Source organism: Sinocyclocheilus anshuiensis, unplaced genomic scaffold (assembly GCF_001515605.1).
Source record: "Sinocyclocheilus anshuiensis isolate Anshui unplaced genomic scaffold, SAMN03320099.WGS_v1.1 scaffold6, whole genome shotgun sequence".
NCBI classification, from domain to species: domain Eukaryota; kingdom Metazoa; phylum Chordata; class Actinopteri; order Cypriniformes; family Cyprinidae; genus Sinocyclocheilus; species Sinocyclocheilus anshuiensis.
Genome location: NW_015547668.1, coordinates 274503 through 302271, shown reverse-complemented (window position 1 = coordinate 302271; position 27769 = coordinate 274503). Strand labels below are relative to the sequence as shown.

The window sequence follows — 27769 nt, the reverse complement described above, 5'->3', positions numbered from 1 at the left end:
TTAGTGCTGTACAATAACTAGAACTATACAAGCATAATATAATAGAGTAGGAAAACATCCAGTAAACAGATTTGCTTTTCTCTACACATGAATGGTTCAGTAATAATAACGTCCGATCACAGAAGCCTCGCTGAAAGATGCTACTTACCCAGACATTTGGTCTCATCTCCCCTCCAGAGACCGTTAGCCTGACACTCCCTCACGTGCGAGCCCACTAAAGTGTACCCTGTGTTACACATGAAGATAGCTGTGGCGCCATAGGTAGTCAGGGTGCCCATCTTCTTGCCATTAGGAGGGGATGGAAGCTCCCCACAGGAAATGACTGGAGGAAATAGCCAATGCAATATCTTGAATACACATGGTAATTTTAGCTGAAAAAAGGTCACATTGGTGATGGTGGACACAATATGCCATTCTTATTCACAGTGACTACTAGTTACCAGGAAATGGAGGGGTGAAGGGGGCATGGCTAAAAGCGAAACAGATGTGTTTTTATACTGGTGGACATGTCAAGGGTAATAGAAGTACACTACCAGTCAAAAGTTTGGACACTCTTTGTTACTTACTGTTTATTACTACTGTTTTCTCACTTCTTTTTTTTTTTAAACAATGTAGTATAGAAAAAATATATATATAAATAAAACAAATGGAAGTATACAAATGGAAATGAAATTGAACATTTAGTTTATTGTCATGCTTTAAATACCTACATACAATTCTAGTTTCATAAAGATAATCATATAAACATTTCAATGGTATTTACACTATTTACACTACTGATATGATTTGTCAAATAGCATGTACATACATTTATTTTGTTTTGTTTTGTTTTGATTTTTTTTGTTTTATCAAAAATAAAGACTTTAGGTTAAAACATACATAAATATATTAGGGACATTTTCTACCATTTTAAACCATTTTTCTACCATACTTTAGTTTAAGGTCCAATTCTCAATATTAACAAACAATTAACTAAGACTTTTGCCTCAATAAACTTCTAATTTGCTGCTTATTATTGGTTAACAAGGTAGTTGTTAAGTTTAGGTATTGGGTAGGATTAGGGATGTACAATATGGTCACGTAAAATATGTTAATAATAGGCATGCTACTAAGCAACTAGTTAATAGTGAGAATGGGTCCCTATACTAAAGTGTTACCAAACCTTTAAATAGCTTTTAATTGTTTACAATAGTTTGATTGATAAGAGACTACATGGTATATTTGGTATATTTGTTTGGTTCCAAAACGCGAAAAAACGCCATTTAAAAAAAATATATATATTTCCTGCCAAAATCAGTATTGTATCTGGTCAGTATTGAAAAGTCAATTTTTTATTTTACAGAAAATGCGATATCCGCCGTGTTATTCTGTCATGTTTTCTCCCTATCTTTCCAAACCGCGACAAACGTCAGTCTCCCTTCTCTGCAGAATGCGATACATCCGCTCGGCTCAACCAATCACAGCGCACCATTCCACGCATTGTAGACAGTAACTGACAAGCAATGCAATATTGCGTTCATAATCACAGATGAATCGCCTTCGATTATGAACGCGATATTGCGCTGCTTGTCAGTGATCTACGGCTCTGTGTATTAAATGCCGCTCCATCTGAAAGCACGTGATGGAGATTTACTACTAATCAAGATGCAAGTGACAATCGCATGTGATTTATGGTGCAGCCCTAAAAAAATGAATAATTTTGACGGCATTGATGAACCTGTGGTGGGGAAGAAACGTAAGCTATTAATAAGATTAGTATTGACCAGGTTCAGAGGCTGTCATATGTGGATCAACTTTGTTGTGTATGAAAAATAACTTTTATATTGATTCAACAATTTATTGCATTTTGGGGAAAAAATTATCAGTTTTTATAATAAATCTTTGAAAATCAAAATCTGGATTTGAATTTTTAATGTTATTATTACCTAAATATGCTATGTGAAAGATTGAAACAGAAAATAGTGGTTTTCATCTTGCCACTTTCTTGGTAAAGAAAACACATTTTTACTCAAATTAATCAAAATGAATTTATAGCGTTTTGGAACTAAACTCTTCATTTACACTTAATAAGTTAATTAGAGTAAATTAAGAACAACTGCAAATTAAGAAATTAAGAAGAACTGTAAGTGAACTGGAACAAAAAAAAATCAAAGTGATTTTTAGTGATTATGTAAACTGGATTGGTCACACTTTATTTTAAGGTCCAGCTCCCATGCATGATTAACTATTAAAGCAGCACTATGTAACTTTTTCTGTGTTCAAAATTTGCAAAATGTATATAATGAGCGAGTACATCATGAATTCATCTTCCAAACCGCGTTTTTGTCTTATTCCGAATCACTACGGTACACTTATAATAAGTACTTATATTTGGACTATTGTAGCCTGGTCAGGTCGTCACCGCTGCTGAGTAACACATACCTGAGTGAATCGTCATAGACATAAACTTAGACAAGTAGCTCCGGTTGGAATGTTCTTCCGCGGGATGTGTGCAGTTCTGTTTATTAACCGCTAGAGAGCCAAAAGTTACATAGTGCTGCTTTAACTACAACTTTTGCTTCAATTAACTCCTAATTTGCTGCCTATTTGCTTATTAATAGTTAGTAAGGTAGTTGTTATGTCTAGGTGTGGGGCAGTATTAAGGGACCTAAAATATGGTAATGCAGAACAAGGCATTAATATGTGCTAATTAACAACCAACATGATAGTAATATGCATGCTAGTTAATAGTGAGAATTGGTCCTTAAAATGAAATGTTACCACTAGATTCTTGCATTTTCTGAAGGAAATGTGAGCAGTGATTGGCCATTTAAAACTTTTGCCAGGATGCTAGGGAGTTTTGAGTGTCAGCGTGTTGCTATGCATTTTTTTTTTTACCACATGCTAAGGTGTTCTGTGGGGTTTCTGAACAAAAGAGGCCACCTCAAAGTGTCTGTGACAGTCTCTGGTATCAAGATACAGCTCATATTCCTGCTTCAGTGTAAGCCTATAAGATTGTATATTTGTCTTACAGGTGAAAATCATAAATCTGGTTACTAAATCTCTTTATTCAACAATACGCACAATGTGAGGTTTTATTTCTCATCTGTAGTACTAACGATACAGGATTAAATACACAAGATTTCATACCTGGACTTAAGAATTTGTTCAAATCCATAACCCTAAGAATGAGCAACAGTAATAGCGATGCTTAGCAAACAACACTAATGCATTGTTATGTGCATGCACTAGTCATGCAATCAACACACATTTATTTTGTGACATTTTAAGAAGTCCAATTACAATTTAAGCCCCAGCTGTTTGCATCTGTTCCTTTCATTAACAACTTACTCATCATGGTGCGTAAACACATTATAAATTAAGCTGCCTCTGATTAGAATATTTACATTTGCTCTCTGACCTCGAATTACTTAAAGCATTTTTCACCGAAGACTTAATCACCGTGATACTGTTTACACAGCCTGTCCCAGCGGTGGAAACCGGGCCACGATCAGAACTGACTAAGCAGTGGATGGCGTCTTATGCACGCATGCTAAATCCAGAGGATTACGCTTGGATCAGTGGAGAAATAAACGAGACGTGGTATAGAGAGCGGCCAGATTTCAGACATATTAGCTACCCTAATGAATTTGTTTCATTAGCGCACAATGGATGCTGTTTGGTAATTAACACAGTGATCTTTTCGTGAAATCCCAAGAGCAGAATTTGGAATTCAGTTGTGCTTTTTTGTGGGGTCTTCTTAAAGGAATAGTTCAGCCCAAATTGGAAATGTTATCGTTAATTATTCACTTTCATGTGATTTTCTTTCTTCCTTGAAATTTCTTTTTTCACAAAAGATGCCAGACAGAACTTCCTTTTTCCCATACAATGAAAGTGGATGCTGATTTATCCACCCAAGTTCCAAAATGGACAAAAAAGTATGTGCGTCTCGTTGTGTTTGTGTAAAAGCATTCTTACTCTTGCAGGTAGACTTCTCCTCCAGCCCTTCCCATGTTGCATTAGCTAAGCATTTGATGGTCCTCCTGCCCATCAGATAGTAGCCCGGGGAGCAGCTCAGCATTAGTCGTGCACCGAACTCATTCAGCGAGCCTGAGATGAGACGCCACACCATGTGTTCTGAGAGCATGCTCTCAATGTTAGGGCACTGAACCGCTGCAGGACAGAAGGCAAAGAATGCATTAATGGAAAACCATGACCTTGTGGGTCCTAGAACTGGAATAACTAGAGCTTACAGCAGGAATTATGGGATAGATATACAATACCAGTGAAAAGTTAGGACACACTTGACTGAATGCATGCTTCTCAAAGGCTGCTTTACGTGCTTGAAATTACATTGCACTAAAACATAACACTTTCATAATTAAATCATTGACAAAAATTATATAATGCTTAACAGATTCATTAGTTAAAATTTGCACAGCTAGAAATATGAGATAATGTGCTCGTTAGAGTTCACAAATGTACTAATTAAACATTAATGATTATCAGATCATCATTTAATGTAAATTGAAATGCTTACAAACACCATTAAACTTTTAATTCATATGATCGGGCACTTTTTAGAAATCTTCAAATGATTTTGACAAATGAGTAAAAACGTCATTAATAAATCATTAACAAACATTATATAATGCTTAACGGATCTTTAGTTAAAATGTCATTAAACGTTACGCTCATGTACTTTCTACAAATCTACACAGAATTATACAATGATTATACAATAATCCTCAACAGCATTTAATCATTGTATAACATCAAAGTACATGAGCCTAAAGTTTAAAGACATCTGTAAGCAATTTAATTTACATGAATTAATGATCTGTAAGGTAATGTTTAATAAGTTTATTAGTAAACATTAATTAAGTAAATTATCTCATGTTTGTAGCTTTTTGAATATGTGATCTGTTAAGCATTATATAATATTTGAAAATTATTATAAAGTGTTACCAAATGTCAATTTTCTACATTTAAAATGAATGAGTAGCCAACAAACGTCCAGAATATGCGATTTAAAAAGCATCCCATAAGCTGTGTCCAAATTGTCAATTTTCAATTTTTGTCATTGAGGATAAAATTACACATTTCACATTCGCCATTGTTCTATAAACTCACACCATTGGTTGAGAATCTTGGACTGACTTTAAACAAAGAGAGCAATGTTTGAAAGAGTTTTCACTCTTTCGTTTCATTTCGTTAGTACATTCAAGATTGGAAAATGTGGTTGATTTGTCTTGTGTGTTATAAAGGTGCATATAAAGGTGGTTGAAAACTGAAGTGGTTTCAGAGTAACAATATTGCAGCCAGCACGGAACAGATGGTCCTTTGATTGAACAGCACAGTGCATAGCTCGGATTCAAAAGAAGCATAATTTGGTGCGGGCGCATCAAACTTTGAGGGAAAAAAAAAGGCTCGCAAGCTAGGTCAGGTATACTAAACAAGATCTTAAGTAGACCAAAACATCTTTCCCTCCCCCTGCCTTTATCTCTCACATAATGTTCTCTCCCCATGTTCTACATGACAAAGGTTTCACGTCCCTCAGCTCGCACTTGCTTAGATAATTACAAACATCTCGAGTGCTGTAGCATACAGCTAGTCTCAGACACCGTGGATGTGTCATACTATCATCTGAAAGCTCTAGAATGAAAGAACACCTTGACATAGTGTTACGGAGCAGGGCAGGGTTCCTTTCCGTCGATGATGAGGAATATCATAATATTAAATGACATTATCTGTAGCAACATCGGCTGTAATGAGCGTCTTTCTCGCCGTGACCTCTGAATGCATAATACACGGTTATTTGGCTGTGGGCTCTTTAGTCGGCTTTGTAGGCTAATGGTAATTCAGGTCAGAGGGGGGACATGCCACATCATACCATTTGTCTTGTTTGAGTTGCCAAACCACAAAAAAATCAAGTCATTATTGTTAATTTTGCCAATTACCTGCCCTACATTACTCTCAGAGGGGGAACCGAGTGAGAAAGCGGCGGTTCAATGAGGCGGTAGATTTTAACATGCAGTTGGCATAGAAACAGAGGGCTTGATTTGCTCACGTAAACAACGGGTAGGATGTGCCACGTTGCTCCAGGTGCCATCCTCCAGGCAGACGGCGGTGAGCAGGCTGCTCACGTCAGGCTTATAGCCCTCCTCGCATTGGTACTGCACCTCACTGCCCACTGTGTATTGGAAGCCGTGGAACGACCCATTAGCAGGAGACTCTGGTGCTCCGCAAGACACAGCTGCCAATCAGACACAAACAGCATTACAGGTGGATACGTGCTATACAGCGCATCTATAAATAGAACTCTCATTCTATTCAAATACATGCAACAACTCCTGACTTGACTTTCTAGAAAAAGCGCAACATGAGCAGCAACACAGGAAGTCGCAACAAAAACATTTTCTTCAAAACTAATGCTAAATAAATTTGAACAGGTGATTTACATAATTTTTCATTTAAAGTAAAGGATATATTGTGTTTTTTTCATCTCCTTTTTTGCTTTTGCTATACATTTTGTGTTTTTAAAGTGTGAATTATGGACTATGATGAAACTAAATACTTGATTTTCATAATGATAATAATAAATAAGCATAGTAGATTTAAAAGTTTAAATAAGTAAAATAAGCAAAATATATATTACCCTTTTTATTCATTATTTTGAATATTGAATGCAGTATCAACATTTTACATACTGGATTAATTTAACATTTCCATGCATTATGTGCACAATGTTTCTGATATGTTTCTAGATTTTATGCATATATAGAAATACAACCATATACCTGTATGTGACCCTGGACCACAAAACCAGTCTTAAGTGTCAATTTTTCGAAATTGAGATTTATACATAATCTGAAAGTTGAATAAATAAGCTTCCCATTGATGTATGGTTTGTTAGGATAGGACAATATTTGGCCGATATATATCTATTTGAAAATTTGGAATCTGAGGGTGCAAAAAAAAATAAAAATACTGAGAAAATTGCCTTTAAAGTTGTCCAAATGAAGTTCTTAGCAATGCAAATTACTAATCAAAAATGAAGTTTTGATATATTTATGGTAGGAAATTTACAAAATATCTTCATGTAACATGATCTTTACTTCGTATTTAAAAAAATCTATAATTTTGACCCATACAATGTATTTTTGGCTATTGCTACAAATATACCCCAGCGACTTAAGACTGGGTTTGTGGTCCAGGGTCACATATATAGCTTGGAAGTAGGAGCTTTGCAGGAACACCTGAAGGTGGTAGAACCATAAAACATTATGAAAATATTTTTATTTATTTATTTATTACAAACCCAAACCTGATCGAAATCTGATGCAATATGTTGCAAAACACTTTACAGTAAGGTTTAATTTGTTAACATGAGTTCACTACATTGTTTAACATTAAATAACAATGAACAAAACTGATACAATGGGACTTTATTGTAGCGTGTCACTAGAACTTGAAACCCGTTAAAACCTGTTGGTCAGTCAGGTCCCGTTGGTCTCGCGTCAGGTAGCAGACCTCTATTACATGCAAACATTCATATATGGAATTGGCTCTTTTAAACAAGAAAAATGAAGGGGGTCTCTAAAAAATGAGCCAGGCACACAGAGGAAAGCAATGGGACCAATTAAAACTCTTCCTTGTTAAAATGATCACAACCTGAATAAAAATCAAGCCCTGAGCCCTCCTCTACCTCAGACTGACCTGCTGGCAGACTGCATGGATCGCTCCCACCACTTAAAGAAATTATTGGCCTTAATTAGCATCCGTTCTAGATGCCCTTCAATACAAATGGGGCCTAGCCAGAGCTATTCTGAGGTGCGTGCAATGGTAAAAGAATATTAGTGCCATAACTTCCAGTCCTTGGAATGGTGTCTTTTACCTTTGTGTGATTAAGAGTAATGAGATTCCATGAGTAAAATCTTTGCTTGTTAAATTTATAGAAAGTTTGGCTGGCATCTTTGTGAAACATCCTTAAAAGGACAGAATTTAAGTGTGGCCCTGGGCACCATTTTTGGGCAGCAGTCAGCAGAAGTTTTTCATTCACTAGAATGGTCTGAGACTGGATAGCACACCTGCCCATGACATAAGAGCTGTGTGCTAACAGGGATGCAGTTTTAATGTCATAAGGGTCCTTTTTTAAAAATTTTTATTGACACTTATACATCATCTGAAATGTGAATAAATAAGCTTTCTGTTGATGCATGATTTGTTAGGATAGGACAATATTTTGAGATGAATTTATTTGAAAATCTGGAATCTGAGGGTGCAAAAAACAAATAAAAAAGAAATTGAGAAAAGTTGTCCAAATGCAGCTCTTAGAAATGCACATTACTAATCAAAAATTAAGTTTTGATATATTTACAGTAGAAAAATTACAAAATATCTTCATGGAACATGATCTTTACCTAATAATATCCTAAAGATGCATATATGGGTCATATATGTCAGGATCATGGACTGTCTGTGTCATGTTTTGCCCCTGCTTCTGTTCCATTATTTGGTCATGTTCCTGTCCTCGTTTAGTTTAATTGGTCATCCCGTACACCTGTGTCTTCCCAATTATCCTGTGTATTTAGCTCCTGTCTGTGCAGTCTGTGTTTGTTGGTTCTGAACGTCGTTGTGCTACGTGTGACTTCTGGCTACCCTGTGTTTCTTCCTGTGGATCATTAAAGACTGTTCTGTGTGAAATTCCTCGTTTCCTCGTTCCTCGCTCCGAACAGTAGGCAACCGTGACAGAATTGATAACAGATACTCCAGTCAACTCAAAAGAATAACAACTGCCTAGTAGATAATGATGACTACTGGCAAATTTCCATGTATTATGCGTGCATAATTATTATGCAAGTTGATATTTTGATCATATTTTTTTTTTTCCAATCACATTTTACCAATTCCAGACCACATCAATCTTACTAACTACTATTAATTTTGTATTTAATCATTTATAAGTGATTTATAATTGTCCATGAAGGCTGGAAAAACTCATTTTCAGGTGTGCATAATTATTAATTAAGCAGGTTTTCTTTTACATAAAAAATTAGCCAAAAAAGAGATTTAACTCAGACTGAAAAGTCAAAAATAATTAATTATTACTCACTTTCATAACAGAGTTGAAAAAATTGCAAACCTCACATAAAAAATAAAAAAGCTCCTTTTTAGTTTGACCTCCTGAGGTTAATGGTCAACATTTTCTCAAGGTTAAGCACATCTTCTTTCACAGAATATTTGTTAGAAAGAGAAGAAAAAGAAAAAAAACATCAATGACTTTCTTTTAAAAGTTTTAGACCCTATTATTCCTACATTATTCATGAAAAGTGCAATATACTTAATCGTTATATAATCATCTCAGCCTCATCTCTTAACCTGCCTTAAACTTGCACAAATAACAGCTGGAACAATTAGGCCTACATACTGTTCATTCGCTCACTATTTTTATGCAAGTGTACGTCTGATGGATGACTCGTCTCGCTAATGAAACCTCCAGAAGAGACCATTTTCTTTGACAATGCTCTGGAACAGAAGACACGAGGGCTCGGAGTGCGAAAGGAGAAAGGGCGGACAAAACGCCACGTAGGCTGAAGGATAAAATTAGCACCTCAATAAAAGAGGAAGGAGCAGAGAAGGAAGCATGAACAATGAAATTAAGAGAACCCGCGACACATCAAACACATTAAATTACATTTCTGTCTTAGTCTTAGCGTGACTGAAGAGTCACCCATTATGACATTGGGACAAAGGACACTCGTGATCTCATTGCACAGTCCTCAACGGAAGTGTTTAATGGAATAAAAGCGGCTTCTCGTCGAGGAGTGGGGAGGTGCTTTTGAGCGCCCCGCAGAATGACACATTTTTTCATACGCGAGGAGGCAGGTTGCCTTTTCAAGGCAATTCCCAGTCATTTAAATGAGGAGAATGAGCCAGTGAATATCTCTGCCGAGTGTGAGTTACCTTGGCACAGTGGGGCCGGATTGTCCCACTGGTAAAGCCCACTGGGATGAAGTCTGCATGTAGCATTTCTGTGACCCACAAGCCTGTAACCAGCGTTGCAGTAATACTGGAGCCTGCTGCCTAGCCGATCTCTCGCCCTATTGATGACTCCTCCATTCTTGGGTGGATCGTTCACACTGCAGTACGCAGCTGTGGGAGACGGTAACAAACACAGTTTGTTATAGTATGATGTTCAGGGTTATTGAAAATTGTAACTTATTCAAACCATTTTTGTCTATGTGCACTTTTTAACCTTTATGAGGATTTTAGTGTAATGTGAAGATTTTTGTGTGTGATGATAATGACATTGCCCACTTTTCAGATATAAACACAGTTTACGCATTAATAACACACTTACGGGACCTTATCTGTTAGAATTTCCTTTGAAACTAGGCTAAATATATTTCTTAAGGAAATTTTTGCTGGTAAACAAGGCATACTGATTAAAAACTGTTGACATGCCATTTACTTCTATACAATAAACAAGTATTTTGCTGGTCAATGCAAAAATCTGCGTCCTGAAGCAAAACCAGTTCTCCACTTCTTTGGCAGCTTTTTATTGCACAGAAAATTAAATCTAAGAGTAATCCATATTTTTGGTCCATTTCATCACAAGAAAAAAGTCTGCCAAGTTAATTCAGTCAACTTTTATGGTGGTACACGGCCATTTGGATTCAAAACTATGTGATGTGGACTAAAAGCAACTCAAACATGGAGGTCTTTAAAACTGTGTTTAAGCTTGATTCTGAGATAAAACGAAAGTGCAGCTCGATGGTTATGAACAGATCATTAGATCTTGTTTTTGATGTGACACAAATACAAGTTTACCCATCATAAAAAGGAAAGCAGAAGCTCGAGGGATGTCAAAGCTTAATCTCACTTCAGACAGATCAAATCAAATGCATCATCACACCAACTCTGCTGAGAGGTTTAGACTTAGCTGTGAGTGATTAACTAGACCTAGCATAAAAAAAAAACATCCATGTGGCACTGAATTTTAATTTTCTTTACCCTGAAAGCCCAAACGACTAAGAAAGGCGGGAAAAACAAGGAGGGGCTTGAAGTTGCTTCTCAAAGATGCTTTATAGAGATAACAGTGTTATATTTATCAAAAAGCGTTACCTACTTCCTGTAATTATTTAAAATCAAAAATCTAAAAACACAGTAGCCACTCAGAGGTTTAGAAAACACAGTTCCTCCGAGCGACATAATGGTTTCTCTTTCTGTCTACTCTTGACAAAATCCAATAAACAGGAAACATGTGGCAACACACTGGAAAAATGGGCCTGCATAGGGCATCGTATGTCAGAAAGATCAACTGAAATGAACACAGAGAGCAAGAAACGCTGACAGAGAGACAGAGAAATGGGAACGAGTGAAGAGATGCCGAGTAACCATGGCCACTGGCTTTGCAGCCCATATATCATGTTTAGCCATTGGTGGAAATGTTGGTCAGAAGCATACGACATGGTAGTTATTCAGTTAAATTCATTACTGCATCTTTGACCTCTATTACAGCAGACTTGCCAATGGCTCCCTGAAGGTAGGACGTGTCTGGTTCTAGCCTAATGAGGGCCAACTTAGAAAAAGCTGACTTTTTTACTTATTGACCCATTTGGATCCAAAGCAACAACCTTGGAGGGCTAAATGGTGAGAATTAATCTGAGGCACATATTATTACATACTATTGAATGTACCAACAGGCTAATTAGAAAGAATTGTAAATGTATTCCTGATTTAAATGCCTGGATGCATCAAATGTGGAATCAAACAAATGGAGCTAGAGGGAAAAAAAAAACTGTCTTTCTGTCATGACAACTCGCATGGTAATGTACATGACAATGTTAATGTATTTGGTCTTGGCAAAATAGATCTGCTATGCTGCTGCTGCGGCAGAACACGTACCGAGACTTGCTACCGCCAATACATCCACAGTGCAAGCTGCAACTGCTACAGCAAGCACTAGTCATATATTTTAATGTTGAGCAGCAGCTCATTGGCTACCGACACAGGAGATAACCAATCAGCTGTGCCATGTGATAATGATCTCATTGGGTCAGATTGAGTTAGACCTATTGGATTGCGCCATCTAGTGTTTCATGCCAGAACTCTGTATTTATTTGACAACACATTCTGATCCTGCCTTCATCAGGACTAAAAGAGTAAAGATTTTATTTTATTCTCTGATTTCTCCTTTCTACAAGTGTTGCTGGTTTTGTGCTAAATAAGTCTTTTGTTTTTTCCAAGTTTTTAAGAATAACCTACATTAATTCTGGATGCATCCATGAAAAACATGAAATGGTGAAATATGTTTAACAAACCTGTGTAGCGTATTTTGAAGCCTTTCTTGCTGGTTGCATGATCAGTTGACCATCTGAGGTAAAGCTGGTTTGTTTTGCTAGTGAAATTCAATTGTGTGGAGTGGTTCCCACTCAAAGCCACCAGCAACGGACTCTGTCCAGATGGCCCTGGTAAATAAAACATCACAAAAACAACAAGAAAAGCTAAATATTGCAAACCAAAAATCTGTTGGGCAGCAACAAGACAGACGTGACTTTAGGAAGAAGTAAATGTCATAGAGCAGTGGTTCTCAAACTTTTCAAGCCAAGTGCCACCTTTGATCAAATCAGCATATCCAAATTCAACCTAGTCATCACAACTGTTTACACTACACTGTTTTTCCTGTCACTTGGCTGGTTCCTTGAGGATCTTCAGAAATTCTCTAAAACACATATAATAAAATGTGAAAGTTGTATGATCTTATGAAGTTTTATGAAGGGATAGTTCACACAAAAATGAAAATTCAATTTGAAACCATAAAAACTTTCATTTCGTCCCATTCATTCAAGTGCTCAGTTCATGCATGCAGGTATCAACAGCTAATCAGTTCTTTGGTCCGAATCCGAACTTTTACTGAACTGAGGTAATAATGATGTAAAGAATGTTCAGTTTCTTGCACAGACCGATCGTTTCTCTTCATAAGACCTCAATATATCATCAGGAGCCACAGTTATTAATTTTGTATTGCCTGTATATGATTTTTTGATTCTCAAAGTGATGGTAGCTGTTGACTTTTTGTGAAACACCAAGGACCACAGTTTCAGCTAAAAATGTTCTTTATTGCCCTACTTCAGAAAAAAACAAAAAAAAAACAAAACACTTACCTACATCTTGGATGGCCTGAGGGGCCATTAACATAAGGTAAATTAACAGTACATTTTTATTTTTGGGTGAACTATATCCCTTTAAGCATGCCTCCTAAATATAACGCTTTTTTTGTCTCAGTTCTTGGTTTGACCTTTTGTTTTAATAGTAAGCATTTACTTTTTAAAACTGGTCAAAATGGCTCACAAATGATTTTTCCAAACATATATTTGTGTTATGAAGTGTTGTTGTTAGTAGAATAGAATAGAATAGAATCTACCATCAAAGATCTCCAGTTCGTCAAACTGCTTCTCGCTCTGGAACATTTCCACATAAATGGCGATGGTGAAGGCAGGCTGCACTCTGATGATCCAGGAGCAGGTCTGGGAGTTGGGGTAGTTTTTTGGGAATCCTGGACTCAGGATCACACCAGAGGAGGCAGACCGTTCCTCATTTGCAGGACACTGAGCTGTAGCATAGACATAGCATTTCACAGGAATCATGGCTATTATTACAAATCACAATGTGGTTGTCCTACTAACAAAGCACAAGATGCAAGCTCCAGAGTATTCCAGTAAAAAGAGTAAAGTTGAAAAACTTTCTCCAACATGCGCACTGCTTCTCCTGGGGCCGTGAGCCTTGGTTTGAGGAAGCAACAAAGTGAGTTGAAGCTTTTTGTTAATCCAACTCAAAAACTACCTTACTAACTATTGATAAGCAGCAAACTGGGAGTTCATAAACTGGGAAGTCATAGTTAATAGTTAGTTAATAGTGAGAATTGGTCCCCAAATTAAAGTGTGACCATATTATGTATTTCCATATTGAAATAAATATCTCGCATATTTCTACAGGTTTTGTTCTTCACTGACCTTCACACACTGGTGGTGGACCCTCAAACTGCAGGTGAGAATTCAGTTTACAGGTGAGCTCATCGCTGCCAGCCAATGTAAATCCAGGAAAGCATCGATACCTCACAATGTCACCTGCATGGTACAGTAAGACAGTAAGAAGAATTAAACATGTTTTAAATCATGACTTTGATATTCTTGCATAAGTGGACAGCTGTTCATACCAATTTCATAGTCCTGGTCTTCAAATAATATCTCTGCTTGTTCAACCGTAGGGGGAGGAGGGCATTTCTTGAGTCGATAAGCTAAGGAAAAAAAAAAATGAAGCAGTTTGCCTCTTCGTTCACCTTTATAGGCATGACACATTTCACACAAGGCAACCCACTCACAGTATCAATTACATATACAACATGTGACAACATTCAATTCTATGCATCGACATACTGGGAGCCCTCTCAAGAATAAAAGCTGCACTGAAACCGCACGTCTATAACTCGCAAATATGCCAGACTTCTTCTGAAATTAAATTTGGAGGTATAGATGAAAGTCTGGTTCATTTTCACACTTCCTATGCTTTTCAACAACATGCCTGCATGCTGACACTCATATCAAAGAGGCCAAAGGAAAGCTATTTTGGACTCTTCTAATCTCCAGAAATAACGTGATGTCATCAGAAGCAGCAGTCATGCCTCCTTAGAGTATAAAAACAAGTTGAATCCCATGTTTCGAATATATATTTCAAGCGGCACTTTATGGTATGCATTGCACTTCAGCGGCAACATTTTTCATTTGAAGGAGAAACTAACCATGGAAATTAAGGACAAAGAATCCACTTGTCGAGAAGTCGCTGTGGAACTTGATAAGAACCTGATTGAGAGTGCTGTAGGCTGACTCGAGGGCTGTGTTGCCGCTGAAAATTCCCAGCTGCGGGTAGCTTTGCTCTGGGCCGTCCCTGGAAGAGGAAACGCGCATTTGAAATTACATTACAACCTGTGATCCTGCCGTTAAACGGCATTATAATGCCTTGAAATTCCGAGTGGTTTGAGAAAATTGATTTACTTCCAAATTTACAGTGAGATTGTGCTGACTTTTGAATAAAAGCATTACATTACAGACCAGCTTGAACGCAAACAGCAAAAATGATGACTTAGACTAGTCCGCTTGTTTAATGGCTTTTGAAGATTAATGGACAATATTACTGGGAAAGCGCCGGAGATGCATATTTCCACATTTTTTAATCAACTCGTTTCAGATTATTCAGTGGGAATTATGACATTCGGCTCTGCGCTTTGTGATTATTACAAAATACCTACGATTCAATGAAACAAGATTTCCATTCAGTTATTTCTGTAACTTTAGTAAAAGAAATGAAGGTGTTTCAAATAAAGAAATTGGGTCAAGAACATGTTGAGCCATCTTTCAAAAGTACAAAAGTATTTCAATTAGTATTTATCACATAGAGCTAAATATGTCACATATTTACACAATCACATATTCTGCATGACCATATTCTACATCCCTAATCCTAAACTTAACAACTACCTTACTAATTATTAATGCAAAGCAAAATAGTAGTTTATTGAGACAGAAGTTAACCATCATAGTTAATGGTTTGTTAATAGCAAGAACTGGACCTTAAAATAAAGTGTGACCGTAGTTTTGGAATGAATCGCAACTTATTAATATCCCCATATTAATAACAGGGTATTAACTGTTTTTGTCATTTTTCTAAAACGGTTGTAAAATTAGGCTTTATTTTCTTTTCTGTTTTTCACAAGAATCACCCCAACGCTTTGAGTGAAAAGCTTTACAACTTCAAAGACATCTGAACTTTTCTTGGAATCTCGCTTTGCACAGTGACTACAGACTACAAATGCCAGTAAACAAAGAGGAGCTCGATTTGCGTAATGATTTGCTTGATGTATGACAATAATAGCAGCATTAGTCTAGTTTGAAAGCTTAAATAATTGTCTTGTCCTCATCTCAGGCTGATATTTGCCAAACGACTCGTTAAATGGAGCTGCGCTCACCAGACAGCGATATAGTCAGTCACAGGCTCAGTTTGGAGCAGGGTGAAGTTGATGTAAACCCCATGACCATGGGGCACGGTGATGAGCCAAGTGCAGTCCTGAGAGTCTGGGTACTCATTTGGGTACTCTGGAGAGAAAATGGTGCCGTTTGGAGCCGTCAAAATCATGACTTTGATATTCTTGCATAAGTGGACAGCTGTTCATACCAATTTCATAGTCCTGGTCTTCAAATAATATCTCTGCTTGTTCAACCGTAGGGGGAGGAGGGCATTTCTTGAGTCGATAAGCTAAGGAAAAAAAAAAATGAAGCAGTTTGCCTCTTCGTTCACCTTTATAGGCATGACACATTTCACACAAGGCAACCCACTCACAGTATCAATTACATATACAACATGTGACAACATTCAATTCTATGCATCGACATACTGGGAGCCCTCTCAAGAATAAAAGCTGCACTGAAACCGCACGTCTATAACTCGCAAATATGCCAGACTTCTTCTGAAATTAAATTTGGAGGTATAGATGAAAGTCTGGTTCATTTTCACACTTCCTATGCTTTTCAACAACATGCCTGCATGCTGACACTCATATCAAAGAGGCCAAAGGAAAGCTATTTTGGACTCTTCTAATCTCCAGAAATAACGTGATGTCATCAGAAGCAGCAGTCATGCCTCCTTAGAGTATAAAAACAAGTTGAATCCCATGTTTCGAATATATATTTCAAGCGGCACTTTATGGTATGCATTGCACTTCAGCGGCAACATTTTTCATTTGAAGGAGAAACTAACCATGGAAATTAAGGACAAAGAATCCACTTGTCGAGAAGTCGCTGTGGAACTTGATAAGAACCTGATTGAGAGTGCTGTAGGCTGACTCGAGGGCTGTGTTGCCGCTGAAAATTCCCAGCTGCGGGTAGCTTTGCTCTGGGCCGTCCCTGGAAGAGGAAACGCGCATTTGAAATTACATTACAACCTGTGATCCTGCCGTTAAACGGCATTATAATGCCTTGAAATTCCGAGTGGTTTGAGAAAATTGATTTACTTCCAAATTTACAGTGAGATTGTGCTGACTTTTGAATAAAAGCATTACATTACAGACCAGCTTGAACGCAAACAGCAAAAATGATGACTTAGACTAGTCCGCTTGTTTAATGGCTTTTGAAGATTAATGGACAATATTACTGGGAAAGCGCCGGAGATGCATATTTCCACATTTTTTAATCAACTCGTTTCAGATTATTCAGTGGGAATTATGACATTCGGCTCTGCGCTTTGTGATTATTACAAAATACCTACGATTCAATGAAACAAGATTTCCATTCAGTTATTTCTGTAACTTTAGTAAAAGAAATGAAGGTGTTTCAAATAAAGAAATTGGGTCAAGAACATGTTGAGCCATCTTTCAAAAGTACAAAAGTATTTCAATTAGTATTTATCACATAGAGCTAAATATGTCACATATTTACACAATCACATATTCTGCATGACCATATTCTACATCCCTAATCCTAAACTTAACAACTACCTTACTAATTATTAATGCAAAGCAAAATAGTAGTTTATTGAGACAGAAGTTAACCATCATAGTTAATGGTTTGTTAATAGCAAGAACTGGACCTTAAAATAAAGTGTGACCGTAGTTTTGGAATGAATCGCAACTTATTAATATCCCCATATTAATAACAGGGTATTAACTGTTTTTGTCATTTTTCTAAAACGGTTGTAAAATTAGGCTTTATTTTCTTTTCTGTTTTTCACAAGAATCACCCCAACGCTTTGAGTGAAAAGCTTTACAACTTCAAAGACATCTGAACTTTTCTTGGAATCTCGCTTTGCACAGTGACTACAGACTACAAATGCCAGTAAACAAAGAGGAGCTCGATTTGCGTAATGATTTGCTTGATGTATGACAATAATAGCAGCATTAGTCTAGTTTGAAAGCTTAAATAATTGTCTTGTCCTCATCTCAGGCTGATATTTGCCAAACGACTCGTTAAATGGAGCTGCGCTCACCAGACAGCGATATAGTCAGTCACAGGCTCAGTTTGGAGCAGGGTGAAGTTGATGTAAACCCCATGACCATGGGGCACGGTGATGAGCCAAGTGCAGTCCTGAGAGTCTGGGTACTCATTTGGGTACTCTGGAGAGAAAATGGTGCCGTTTGGAGCCGTCACGTTGTAGCCACAGGGAGCTGTGTGCAGATAAACATCATTCAACCACGACGGCATTAGTAATCTGTCTTTCTGAATAACGGCTAATGTTAAACACCAGGGAATCCAGCAAAATCAGAACAGTAACAGCATTATCTGACATTATTTACCCACTCTCATGTATATTTATGTATATATCTATATATTGTTTTTGATGAATTTAAGAATTTTCATGCAGTTATTTTTCATAATTCTCATATGGACTACTTTTATAGCACTTTTCTTTTGAGTTTTACAGATGTCACTATGAAATGTTGTTGTATGGAGAATGTCATACGGGGGAAAAATAACACAAGAGTGCGTAAACACTGGCAAAATATACACATCTTCTCTTTTAAAGACTACTATAGTAGACAGAACGGTTTCATTTGCAAACTGAAGAAGAGAACATAACATTCCTGAGGCTGCTATATAGAAGATACTGGCACAACAGAATAACACAGTTATGATAAAAAAGAAAGAAAAATGGCCCAATAGTCTTTGCAGTGCAGATTCCCTGCAAACGGAAGCCTAGGAGGAACACGCTGAGCGACCGATCGATAAGAGACAGGTCGGATTTCACACTACACTACCCACGCTAATCATCAAGGCTACAATTTAGAACAGCTCCCAGTAGCATATGTCTCCACTGTTCAGGTCTTCAAAGTCTGTTTTAAAGATGGGTTTAAAACACAATGGCTCTTATTGTACTAGTAATGCAAAGTAGTAACACTTCACTTAAAGAGCATAGTTAAAAAGACATTTGGGAGAATATAATACCTTTGTAAGTCTCAACAAGTCAGAATTATTCATGTTTTTTGGTTTCAAAGTGTGGGCAAAGAGGGCTGAAAATAACTGTGTGCTAATCACAACACAACTTGAGAAACTTAAAGAAATGTTAACAGGGACATTACTTTCTTCCCTTCCGTTTACCTTCACAGCGAGGAAAGGGGTGGTTCCACTTCCTGTTGATTCCGTGCTGGCATGTTAGCACAGGGTAGCCGACTAACACGTATCCCGGGAAGCATTCAAATGTTACGGATTGGCCTGCGTTGAAATCGCTGTTGATGATATACCCGTTGTGGAATGGATATGGGTCTTGACAGTTTTGTAATTCATATGCTACAGTAAAAAAAAAAACAACAACAACAGAATATATGAATATCTGTAAAGCCATGTCTGGAAGTTGAAGTATGATATTTACTAGTTGGGCCCACTTAAAAGAATTAAAAGAACTGAATTCATGCCATTTCAAACCCATGCAAATTTATTTTGTGAAACATACAATAAGATTTTTATGCTTCACTGAAAAAACACAATATTATATTAATGAATAAGTGATGACCAAAATTTCATGGTTGGGTTCATTTATTTATTCATTTCTTTATTTACCTTCTTTCCCCCCTAAATATCTGAAACCAAAAGTAAAAAAATGTAAAACAAATAAAAAATCAAATATTTTCACCACAAATTAGTTTATTAGCATTGGGAAATTAAACAGATTTTGTTTGTCTCTCCTTTTCTTTAATGCCAGTAGCACTCAAGCTGATATGAACTAAGATAAATAAATAAACAAACAAACAAATAAATAAATAAGAAAGATAATCATATAAGGCCTAGTGCATCATATTTTATACATGAATTTCTAAGGCCTCTAAATCATTAACATGATCAAACCTGCAGAAAAACTTTGCATTCTGCCTGCTAATTGATAGTACATATTTTTAGTAAGGAAAAGGCCTTCTTCTAAAAAAAAAAAAAAATTATACCTTCAGGTTGTGGTATACGTTTATTCTCAAATATACATAAGAATGCCTTTCATTTTGTTAGTGATATTTCCATTTCAACACTTACTGAATGGAAGCAACTTAGGTTTTTTGATTATCCATACAAATTTGTTTAGAAATATTATGGTAAATGTAATGTAACCATCATTGTATCGCATTGCAATATGTTTTGTCCCCCACAATTACTCAGCATCTGCACCAAACTGCATATTTTTTGCTCAGTTTGGGCCTCTGAATAAAACTGAGGTGTGTTTTCCCATATTATCATATATGGTGCGATAAAAGCCTAATGTATAAAATCAATCAACATTCACTCAATCAACTATAAAATGACAAAGATTCACAAAAGTGCCTACACTATGCTAAGGCGTTTATGACAGCTAAACATGCAAGGTGTTGCTCATCTCTGTGTATCGTCACCAGTGTGGTGAAGTGGCAGAAAGCTTGTCAAACTAACACACATGCATCTCCAGGCAGCATTACAAGTGCAGCGCTTATGATCAACAGCTTTATAATCATATTCTTTCATCCTGCATCATTGTTTGTGTATCAAAACACGGCATCAGTATTCCCCCCCGCAAAAGCCCGTCTGGCAGCACAGATCAAGGCTGTGCCTGGCTCTTTTCAACTCAGACTAGAGTGGATAAGAAAAGAGAGAGACGAACTGTTTGACCTACAAGCGAGGAGACCAGACAATGGTAAGTTATTTATATCGAGTGGAATCCAAGTGCACATCCAAATGCACCGTCTTATTGATTTCAAAATGCTTTCAAGACCCCGGCTGTCATAATGGAGTGTCCTCCCAGTGATCTCAAAGGAAGTGAATCTTTAGATATTTCCAATGATCTTAGTAAAAGGCCGTCACTCCCACATGAAGGGTCAATACAAAATCAAGCACGGCTGATGTCTGCAGGAGAAGAGAGCGCGGTATGCAAATGGCGGATTGGGAAGTCACCCACCTTGATAAGTGAGTTTGAAGCCCTGTCTGTTCTCGGAGTGGTCGCTGTAGAAGTGGATGACGGTTTCGTGAGTGCTGCTCAGTATAGGGGGCGGCACTTGGCTTCCGCTGAACTGTCCAATCAGAGAGCTGCTGTGGTGCGGCCCATTGCGAACCTCTACAAAATCGTGGTTATCCTCAGAGGTGAAGTTGAGAAATTGGATGTGTGCCCCTGCAGAGTCAAACAGGCCGTGTGTCACATGACTTAGGTTATGTGCATAATTTACATATGGAATATCATTAAAGCGACATGGGTTTTTAAACAATAACTCTGACTGGCCTGTACAGAGCAGCTCTTGCTGCTGTTAAAATAGATGCTGTTAATTGCTAAATCACAAATCGTTTTTCCCTCATGTTCATATGTTTGGAAAAAAATGTAACAGCCGTGTTAGCACAGTAATTGGCTTCCTGTGAACTGTGGGAAAACAGGAAGGGAACTAGCATATTACTAACAAACTGACTTTTATCCTACAGACTCCAGAGATTTCGTTTATCAGCATCATATTTAAGTGAAAATGTGGTTTATAGGGATTTTAGAATGTTTCGAAAGTATTTTGTTTGTGCCTTTTTACTTTAATAACAGCATCACTCAAGCTGACATGGACTTCACAGATTTGTGGAGTATTAATTATTCAAATGAAAACTGTCATCGTTTACTCACCCTCATGTCATTCCAAATCTATAAGACTTTTGTTCATCTTTGAAATACCATTGAAAGTCCATTCACATTTGACGCTTCAAAAAGTCATTAAGAAATGTAATCCATATGAATCGAATGGTTAAATCCAATTCATCTGAACAGGCACAACTGCTTTATATAGCGTGATGAAAAGATTTAATTTGGGCCTTTTCAAACGTACGTGCTTGATGCACAAGAGACAATGAGGATTGTTCTTGCACGTCAAAAAAGTACTTTTGAGTTTCAGTTTATATATGTGTTGATCAGTTTTATATATGAATAAAAAACATGAAATCTGTTGTTCAACATATAAATGGATCGTGTCTCTTCAGAAGACTTGGATTAAACCGCACGATTCATATGTATTATATTTACTGTGTCTTTATAAAGATTTGGAACCATTAAAGTTCTGATGGTGAATAGAATTTCAGAAATCTCTCAGATATCATTGAAAATACCTTAATTTCTATTTTGAAGATGAACTCAATCTTATGGATTTTAAAAGACATCATAGGGGAAATTTTATGACATTTTTAAAAATATGAATTCTACAGCTTACTTAAACTTACTTAAAATTATGTTAATGCTAATGTAACAAGACACCATTTCGCAGTAACTACATCCATACACAGCATACGCAGACATAGATGGTTGCAAACCTACGGTGCAAAATGATGGGGGCAGCAAGACATTTTTTGATCTATTGTGCCTCTAACCTCTTGCATTACTGACAGTGCTTATGTGTTATGCTGTTCAGAGTGCCGGCAATGAATTTTGCGTACCGGCAGTTCTCATAAACTCTGCTCTGACTCAGCTCGAGAGAGAGAGACCCGCACATTCACTCTCTTTGCATGCTTTGAGTCTCTGTTCCCTGTCTGTTTTTTTTTTTTCTAAAAACATAAGCTTTGATTGAGTTTGTCAATTTGGTAAGTCTCTTTCAAGACTAAAATATGACATTTTGAGGCATTCATTTGACAGTACTGACTATTTAGAAGATTTTATTTTCTTTCTGAATTTATTAATTTATTTTTTAATGGCCTGGTCATGATACTTTGTGATGTATCATAATACATATGGCATTTCGACGCATGTATGATGAAACATATTGCATAGTGAGATAGCTAACAAAACCCAGGCATATAGCCTACACCAGCGGTTCCCATCCTGGGGTCCACACTAGGGTCAAATATGGATGCAAAAATCTTTTTCACTTTATTAAAAAAAAAAAACTCTCAACCAGTCGCCATTAACAGTAACTGCTGTATTTCTACATACATGTGCTGCTCTCCTTCCACTCTCTTCTGAACTATTTACCTCACACAAGAGCATCATCTATATTAATTAAAAAGCTTTTTTTCTTCTTCTTCTTCTTCTTCTTCTTCTTCAGTAAATTGGAGTCCAAGTGTTGCCAGCATTTCAGTGTTTTGTGTGGTGGGCGGAAGGGATTTTGTTTATTTCTGGTTCCGTAGCTGTCACTTAAATTCATCAATGTGTAGCTCCTCCAAGCCAGCAAGAAATAGCACAGGAAAGATGCCAGTGCGAAATTTTACAATTACACACCATTAACTTCACCTAATCCTCAACAATTATTCTGTCTTTGTCTCCAACCACAAGATTTGAACTTAACATTCATTACATAAAAGAAGATAGTTGGATGATACGACAACAAAAGAATCAAACAAGTCAGTCGCTTTCACTGAACGCATGCGTCGCTCTGAGACGCCTTGGGCAGCTCTTTTAAACATTAGCTTTATTGTCATTCTGATGCGGTGCTATCCTCTAACTGCACTTAACTCTACCTATTCAGACTGTCCTAAAAGCTATAATCAGCACCAGCAAAGCCATCTTTGTGTCTTATTCAAATGATTGTAGCCTGTTAACAGTGAAAGCTAATGCATTTTTTGCTACACAGCGCAAACATGATGGTTCTTGCTCTTGCTTGTGCAGTGGCTGCTCGATAAGGCAGAAAATTGCTTTTGGATATCTCAATGTTACATTGTTTTCTTCCAAGTTAGAGGGGGTTGGAGAATAAATAGTTGCGCTCCAGGATAAGTGTGAATGGCTTTTTTTAAATGACATGCAATTACCTTGTTAACATCTGGAAAGGTTCTTTTGTTCTCAACTGATTTGAACTGCGGGCTACGACTAAATGACTTCAGAGAGTTGCATCAACTGCTCAAACCACATCTTAAAAGTCGAGATAAATGAAACCAAATAACGCCCTTGTGTCAAGTAGCAGAACATCAAATGGAAAGGAAGTATCATTTTATGTCTGATGGTATTCAGCGTGAGGCTGTCTTGTATCTGGGTAAATACCTAATGCATGAGTTTACACATGCAACAAATTCAATGGGCGTCATTCATGGAACACAAGTGAATTTCTATGTTTAACGTTGTAAAACCATTTTGACGCATTGAGTTGAATGCAAATTTAAATACTATTAAAATAAATGTGTTCTGATTTTGAACAAAAGCAAGCTTTAATCGAATATTGACATTTTAACTATTATTTTCTGACAAAACAAATGCAAATCTTGTGTAGGGTCCGAGTAATTAAATGAGCAAGCCAGTTTGCTAAAATTAGGTCTTCTTGTTGGTTAAAAAACGTCACAATTTTGCAGCTGAAAAAATTAAATCTTATGCCACTGAAAAATTTAAAGTCAACATGAAATGCTGTAAATTCCTACAGAGAACCAGCAGTTTTGGAGAATGGATGAAAGTATTTTTTAAGCCATTTTACCTACCATTACTACTGTAAAGTGATGTATTTCTACAGGATTTGGCAAAAAAAAAAAAAATGAAACTAAGTCTAACATACTAGAATAGGTTGTAATGAGAGTGAGAAGTCTGTGACATAATCCAAAAATGAAACTTGCATCAGAGGTGGAGGCATTTTTATGTTTATGTTAATTTTATGTTTATTATTAGTTTACAATAAGACCAGGAAAATCCACTAAATTCTGTCATCATTTAATCACCCTCGAAGTTGTTCCAAACCTCTATGAGTTTCTTTCTGCTGCTGAACCCAAAAGAACATATTTTGAAAACTGTTGGAAGTCAAACAGTTGCTGGTAGCCATTGACTTCCATAGTATGAAAAAAACCCCATCAAAATCAATGTCTACCAGCAACTGTTTGGTTACCAAAATTCGTCAAAGTATCTTCTATTGTGTTTAACAGAAGAAAGTACTTCATACAGGTTTGGAACAACATGAGAGTGAGTAAATGATGACACTTTTTTTTTTTGGGATAAACTATCCCTTGAAGAAAATAAACATATCAGCAGATTCACAATTTTAAGTTAGTTCTCCCTCAACTCTGGTCATAGGTACCAGCACACTGCAATGTACAAACTGAAGGGGAAAGACTCCTTGAGAGAAAGCATTTGAAGCTGTAATCTCCAGACAGCTGATTCAGTATTAGCTCTCGGCGCACCCACCGTATCCAACAGGAAGCACGATTCTCCAGGTGCAGTCCAAGTTTCCAGGGTAGTTCCCAGGGAAACCCGGGCTCAGGACCACATTGCTCATATTGTACAGGGTCCCGCCGCACTTCGCTGAAGAAACATAAGGAGACATAAAAGAAAATGCCCTGGGTGTTTGAATATTAAAAACTATGATAAAGCCATATGGTTAAAAAAAAAATCTGCCATCTGATTATTATAGAAAAACGCACCGATACAGAGCGGAGGGGGGTAGTTCCAGCGACGCACGGTTCCCGGCATACACGTTATGTGAGAATGTCCCTGGAAGACAAGAGATCACATGATACAGCTTCTCTGTCTTGTTATTTTTTTGCACTTTTCTACCCGTGTGCAGGTGCAGCATGTTGTATTTGTGTGTCAGGGCTGCGGATAATCAGCAACTCACCTGAAGCACATACCCCGGCTCACAGCTGAATGACACAACCTCGTTCACCATGTACCTGTCGCCATTCTTGATGCCATTGGCCGGGATCACGGGCTCCGGGCAGGTCGTCAGTCCCACGGCTAAATGGGTCAGAGAAGGCATTAAGACATGTTCCTAATATAGATTCAGCATGTTACAACACAGCTCTTATAAAGGGGTAACATTATAGTGTCAGGTATTCCTAATCATCTGAATGCATGTGCTCATTGCAATTTTATGCTGCCTTTTATCCACTCGATTTCAGCGAGTAAATTCGGGACCGTAATAGACTTTGCGAGGCTGTTGCCATGGCGACGGCTGTGGTGTGGTTTATGAGACCGTGCTTTCTGCATTCCTCTTCTTGAGATATGCCACACGACGGGTGGCATAACGCTTCTGTGACAGTGAAAGTGCCTTTTTTCTGTGTTTTTGCTACAATCACTCATATATACAAACAAAATATGAAAAGAGACTATTGCTTTTGTGACCTATGATGGTCACTACAACTCAACCAATAATACATTAAGGGAAAAACACAGTTCTGTCATGACAACTCTCGAAGGGTTTGGCATGGTAATGTACATGACAATGTTAATGTATTTGGTCTTGGCAAAATAGATCTGCTACGCTGCTGTGGCAGAACACATACCGAGACTTGCTACTGCCAATACATCCACAATATGCTGTTGTGAGCATGTAAGAAATATTGCTGCTGCAAATATTACATACATGAAATAACCCCCATATAGCAGTGCTTAATTTGAGCCGGATCCTGTTCCGGAAAATGTCAGATTTTGGATTTTTGCGTTCCGGTATTTGTTTTTAAAGATCTGGCATTATAGAGTGCATTAGATCGTGACAGTGCGTGCAAGCATATGAGACAGAGCGATTGCGGGTTTATGTAGATGTATTTGGAGCATGATTTGTAGATTATGTATTGGTCCTCAACATATTATTGACCAATCAGCTTTTCTTTCAAAATCGTTCTCTTTGATTGGTGCTGCTGCTTAACCCACTCTCTCTTTAGTGAGCAGCGGAACATTTGGAGAGAATGTAATAATACCAGAAATACTAGAAATAATACCAAAATAAAGTGAAATATTATAATGTATAAACATTATAAACACTATAATCATAGCTTAGTTTCTCTCACTCCAAAACAAATCATTTACGTGTAACGGTATGCAGAACAGATCAAGAATGAAAAAATATAAAGCTAAAGAAACCAAAACAAAGCGAAACTGAAAGTAACGTTGGGCTCACGTACCTCTCTCATGTGGCACAAATCCAATGTTTCCATATTCGTAATGTATTTCAATGTTAAACTATTATTTATAATGTAGACTAGGCTTCATTTGCGTTCGCATATCGACGGAAAAAATCATCCTCTTCACATGCGTAAAAATGCGCTTGGCATAACAGCAGCTGTAGACTTATAATGTATAAACATTATAAACACTATAATCATAGCTTAGTTTCTCTCACTCCAAAACAAATCATTTACGTGTAACGGTATGCAGAACAGATCAAGAATGAAAAAAATATAAAGCTAAAGAAACCAAAACAAAGTGAAACTGAAAGTACTGCTGGGCTCACGTAGCTCTCTCATTTGGCACAAATCCAATGTTTCCTTATTCGCAATGTATTTCAATGTTAAACTATTATTTATAATGTAGACTAGGCTTCATGCGCGTTCGCATATCGATGGAAAAATCATCCTCTTCACATGCGTAAAAATGCGCTTGGCATTACAGCAGCTGTAGACCGGTTATACTACGGACTCTTTAAATCGATATGTTTGGCTGACTGTATTTTATTTTGATAATGAACAGACTGTGATGGCAAGTTTAAATTGCTAGAATATGTGGTGTGTGTGTGTGTGTGTGTATTCAAGGCGCCGGCACGATCAAACAGCTGACACATATACTCCATTTTTGGTCATACAGATAAGAGTAAAACAACCCGCAAAATGTTAAAAAAAGTAATAATAATACAAATAAAAAAAAACTAACACTGGCTTCTCTATTATTTTTGTATTCTATCTATTTATTTTCTTTTTATTTATTATACAATTAACAAAAGCAAAAAAGGCCTCTAACACTAGCTTGCTCTATTCTTTTTCTATTCTATCTGTTTTCTTTTTATTTATTAGGCCTATATAATAAAAAAATCCTTGCTATGTGTACTACGTTAAGCTGAGACTTGTTATAGCACTTGCTTATCATT

At 37.1% G+C, this 27769-nt stretch overlaps 1 protein-coding gene across 1 annotated transcript in view; it reads right to left on the bottom strand.

Annotated features, from left to right (window-relative positions):
• LOC107702659 (CUB and sushi domain-containing protein 1-like) overlaps window positions 1-27769 on the bottom strand; it is a 232478-nt gene that overhangs the window by 46734 nt on the left and 157975 nt on the right. The window contains exons 38-52 of the mRNA XM_016505042.1: window positions 25526-25644; window positions 25332-25401; window positions 25096-25212; window positions 20941-21150; window positions 19128-19316; window positions 18019-18196; window positions 16795-16940; window positions 16213-16293; window positions 13998-14111; window positions 13409-13597; window positions 12306-12452; window positions 9946-10134; window positions 6050-6235; window positions 3958-4152; window positions 149-322 (exon numbers count right to left, since the gene is read on the bottom strand). Of these exons, the coding sequence (XP_016360528.1) occupies window positions 149-322; window positions 3958-4152; window positions 6050-6235; window positions 9946-10134; window positions 12306-12452; window positions 13409-13597; window positions 13998-14111; window positions 16213-16293; window positions 16795-16940; window positions 18019-18196; window positions 19128-19316; window positions 20941-21150; window positions 25096-25212; window positions 25332-25401; window positions 25526-25644 (2304 nt within the window). The remainder of the gene's footprint in view (window positions 1-148; window positions 323-3957; window positions 4153-6049; window positions 6236-9945; window positions 10135-12305; window positions 12453-13408; window positions 13598-13997; window positions 14112-16212; window positions 16294-16794; window positions 16941-18018; window positions 18197-19127; window positions 19317-20940; window positions 21151-25095; window positions 25213-25331; window positions 25402-25525; window positions 25645-27769) is intronic.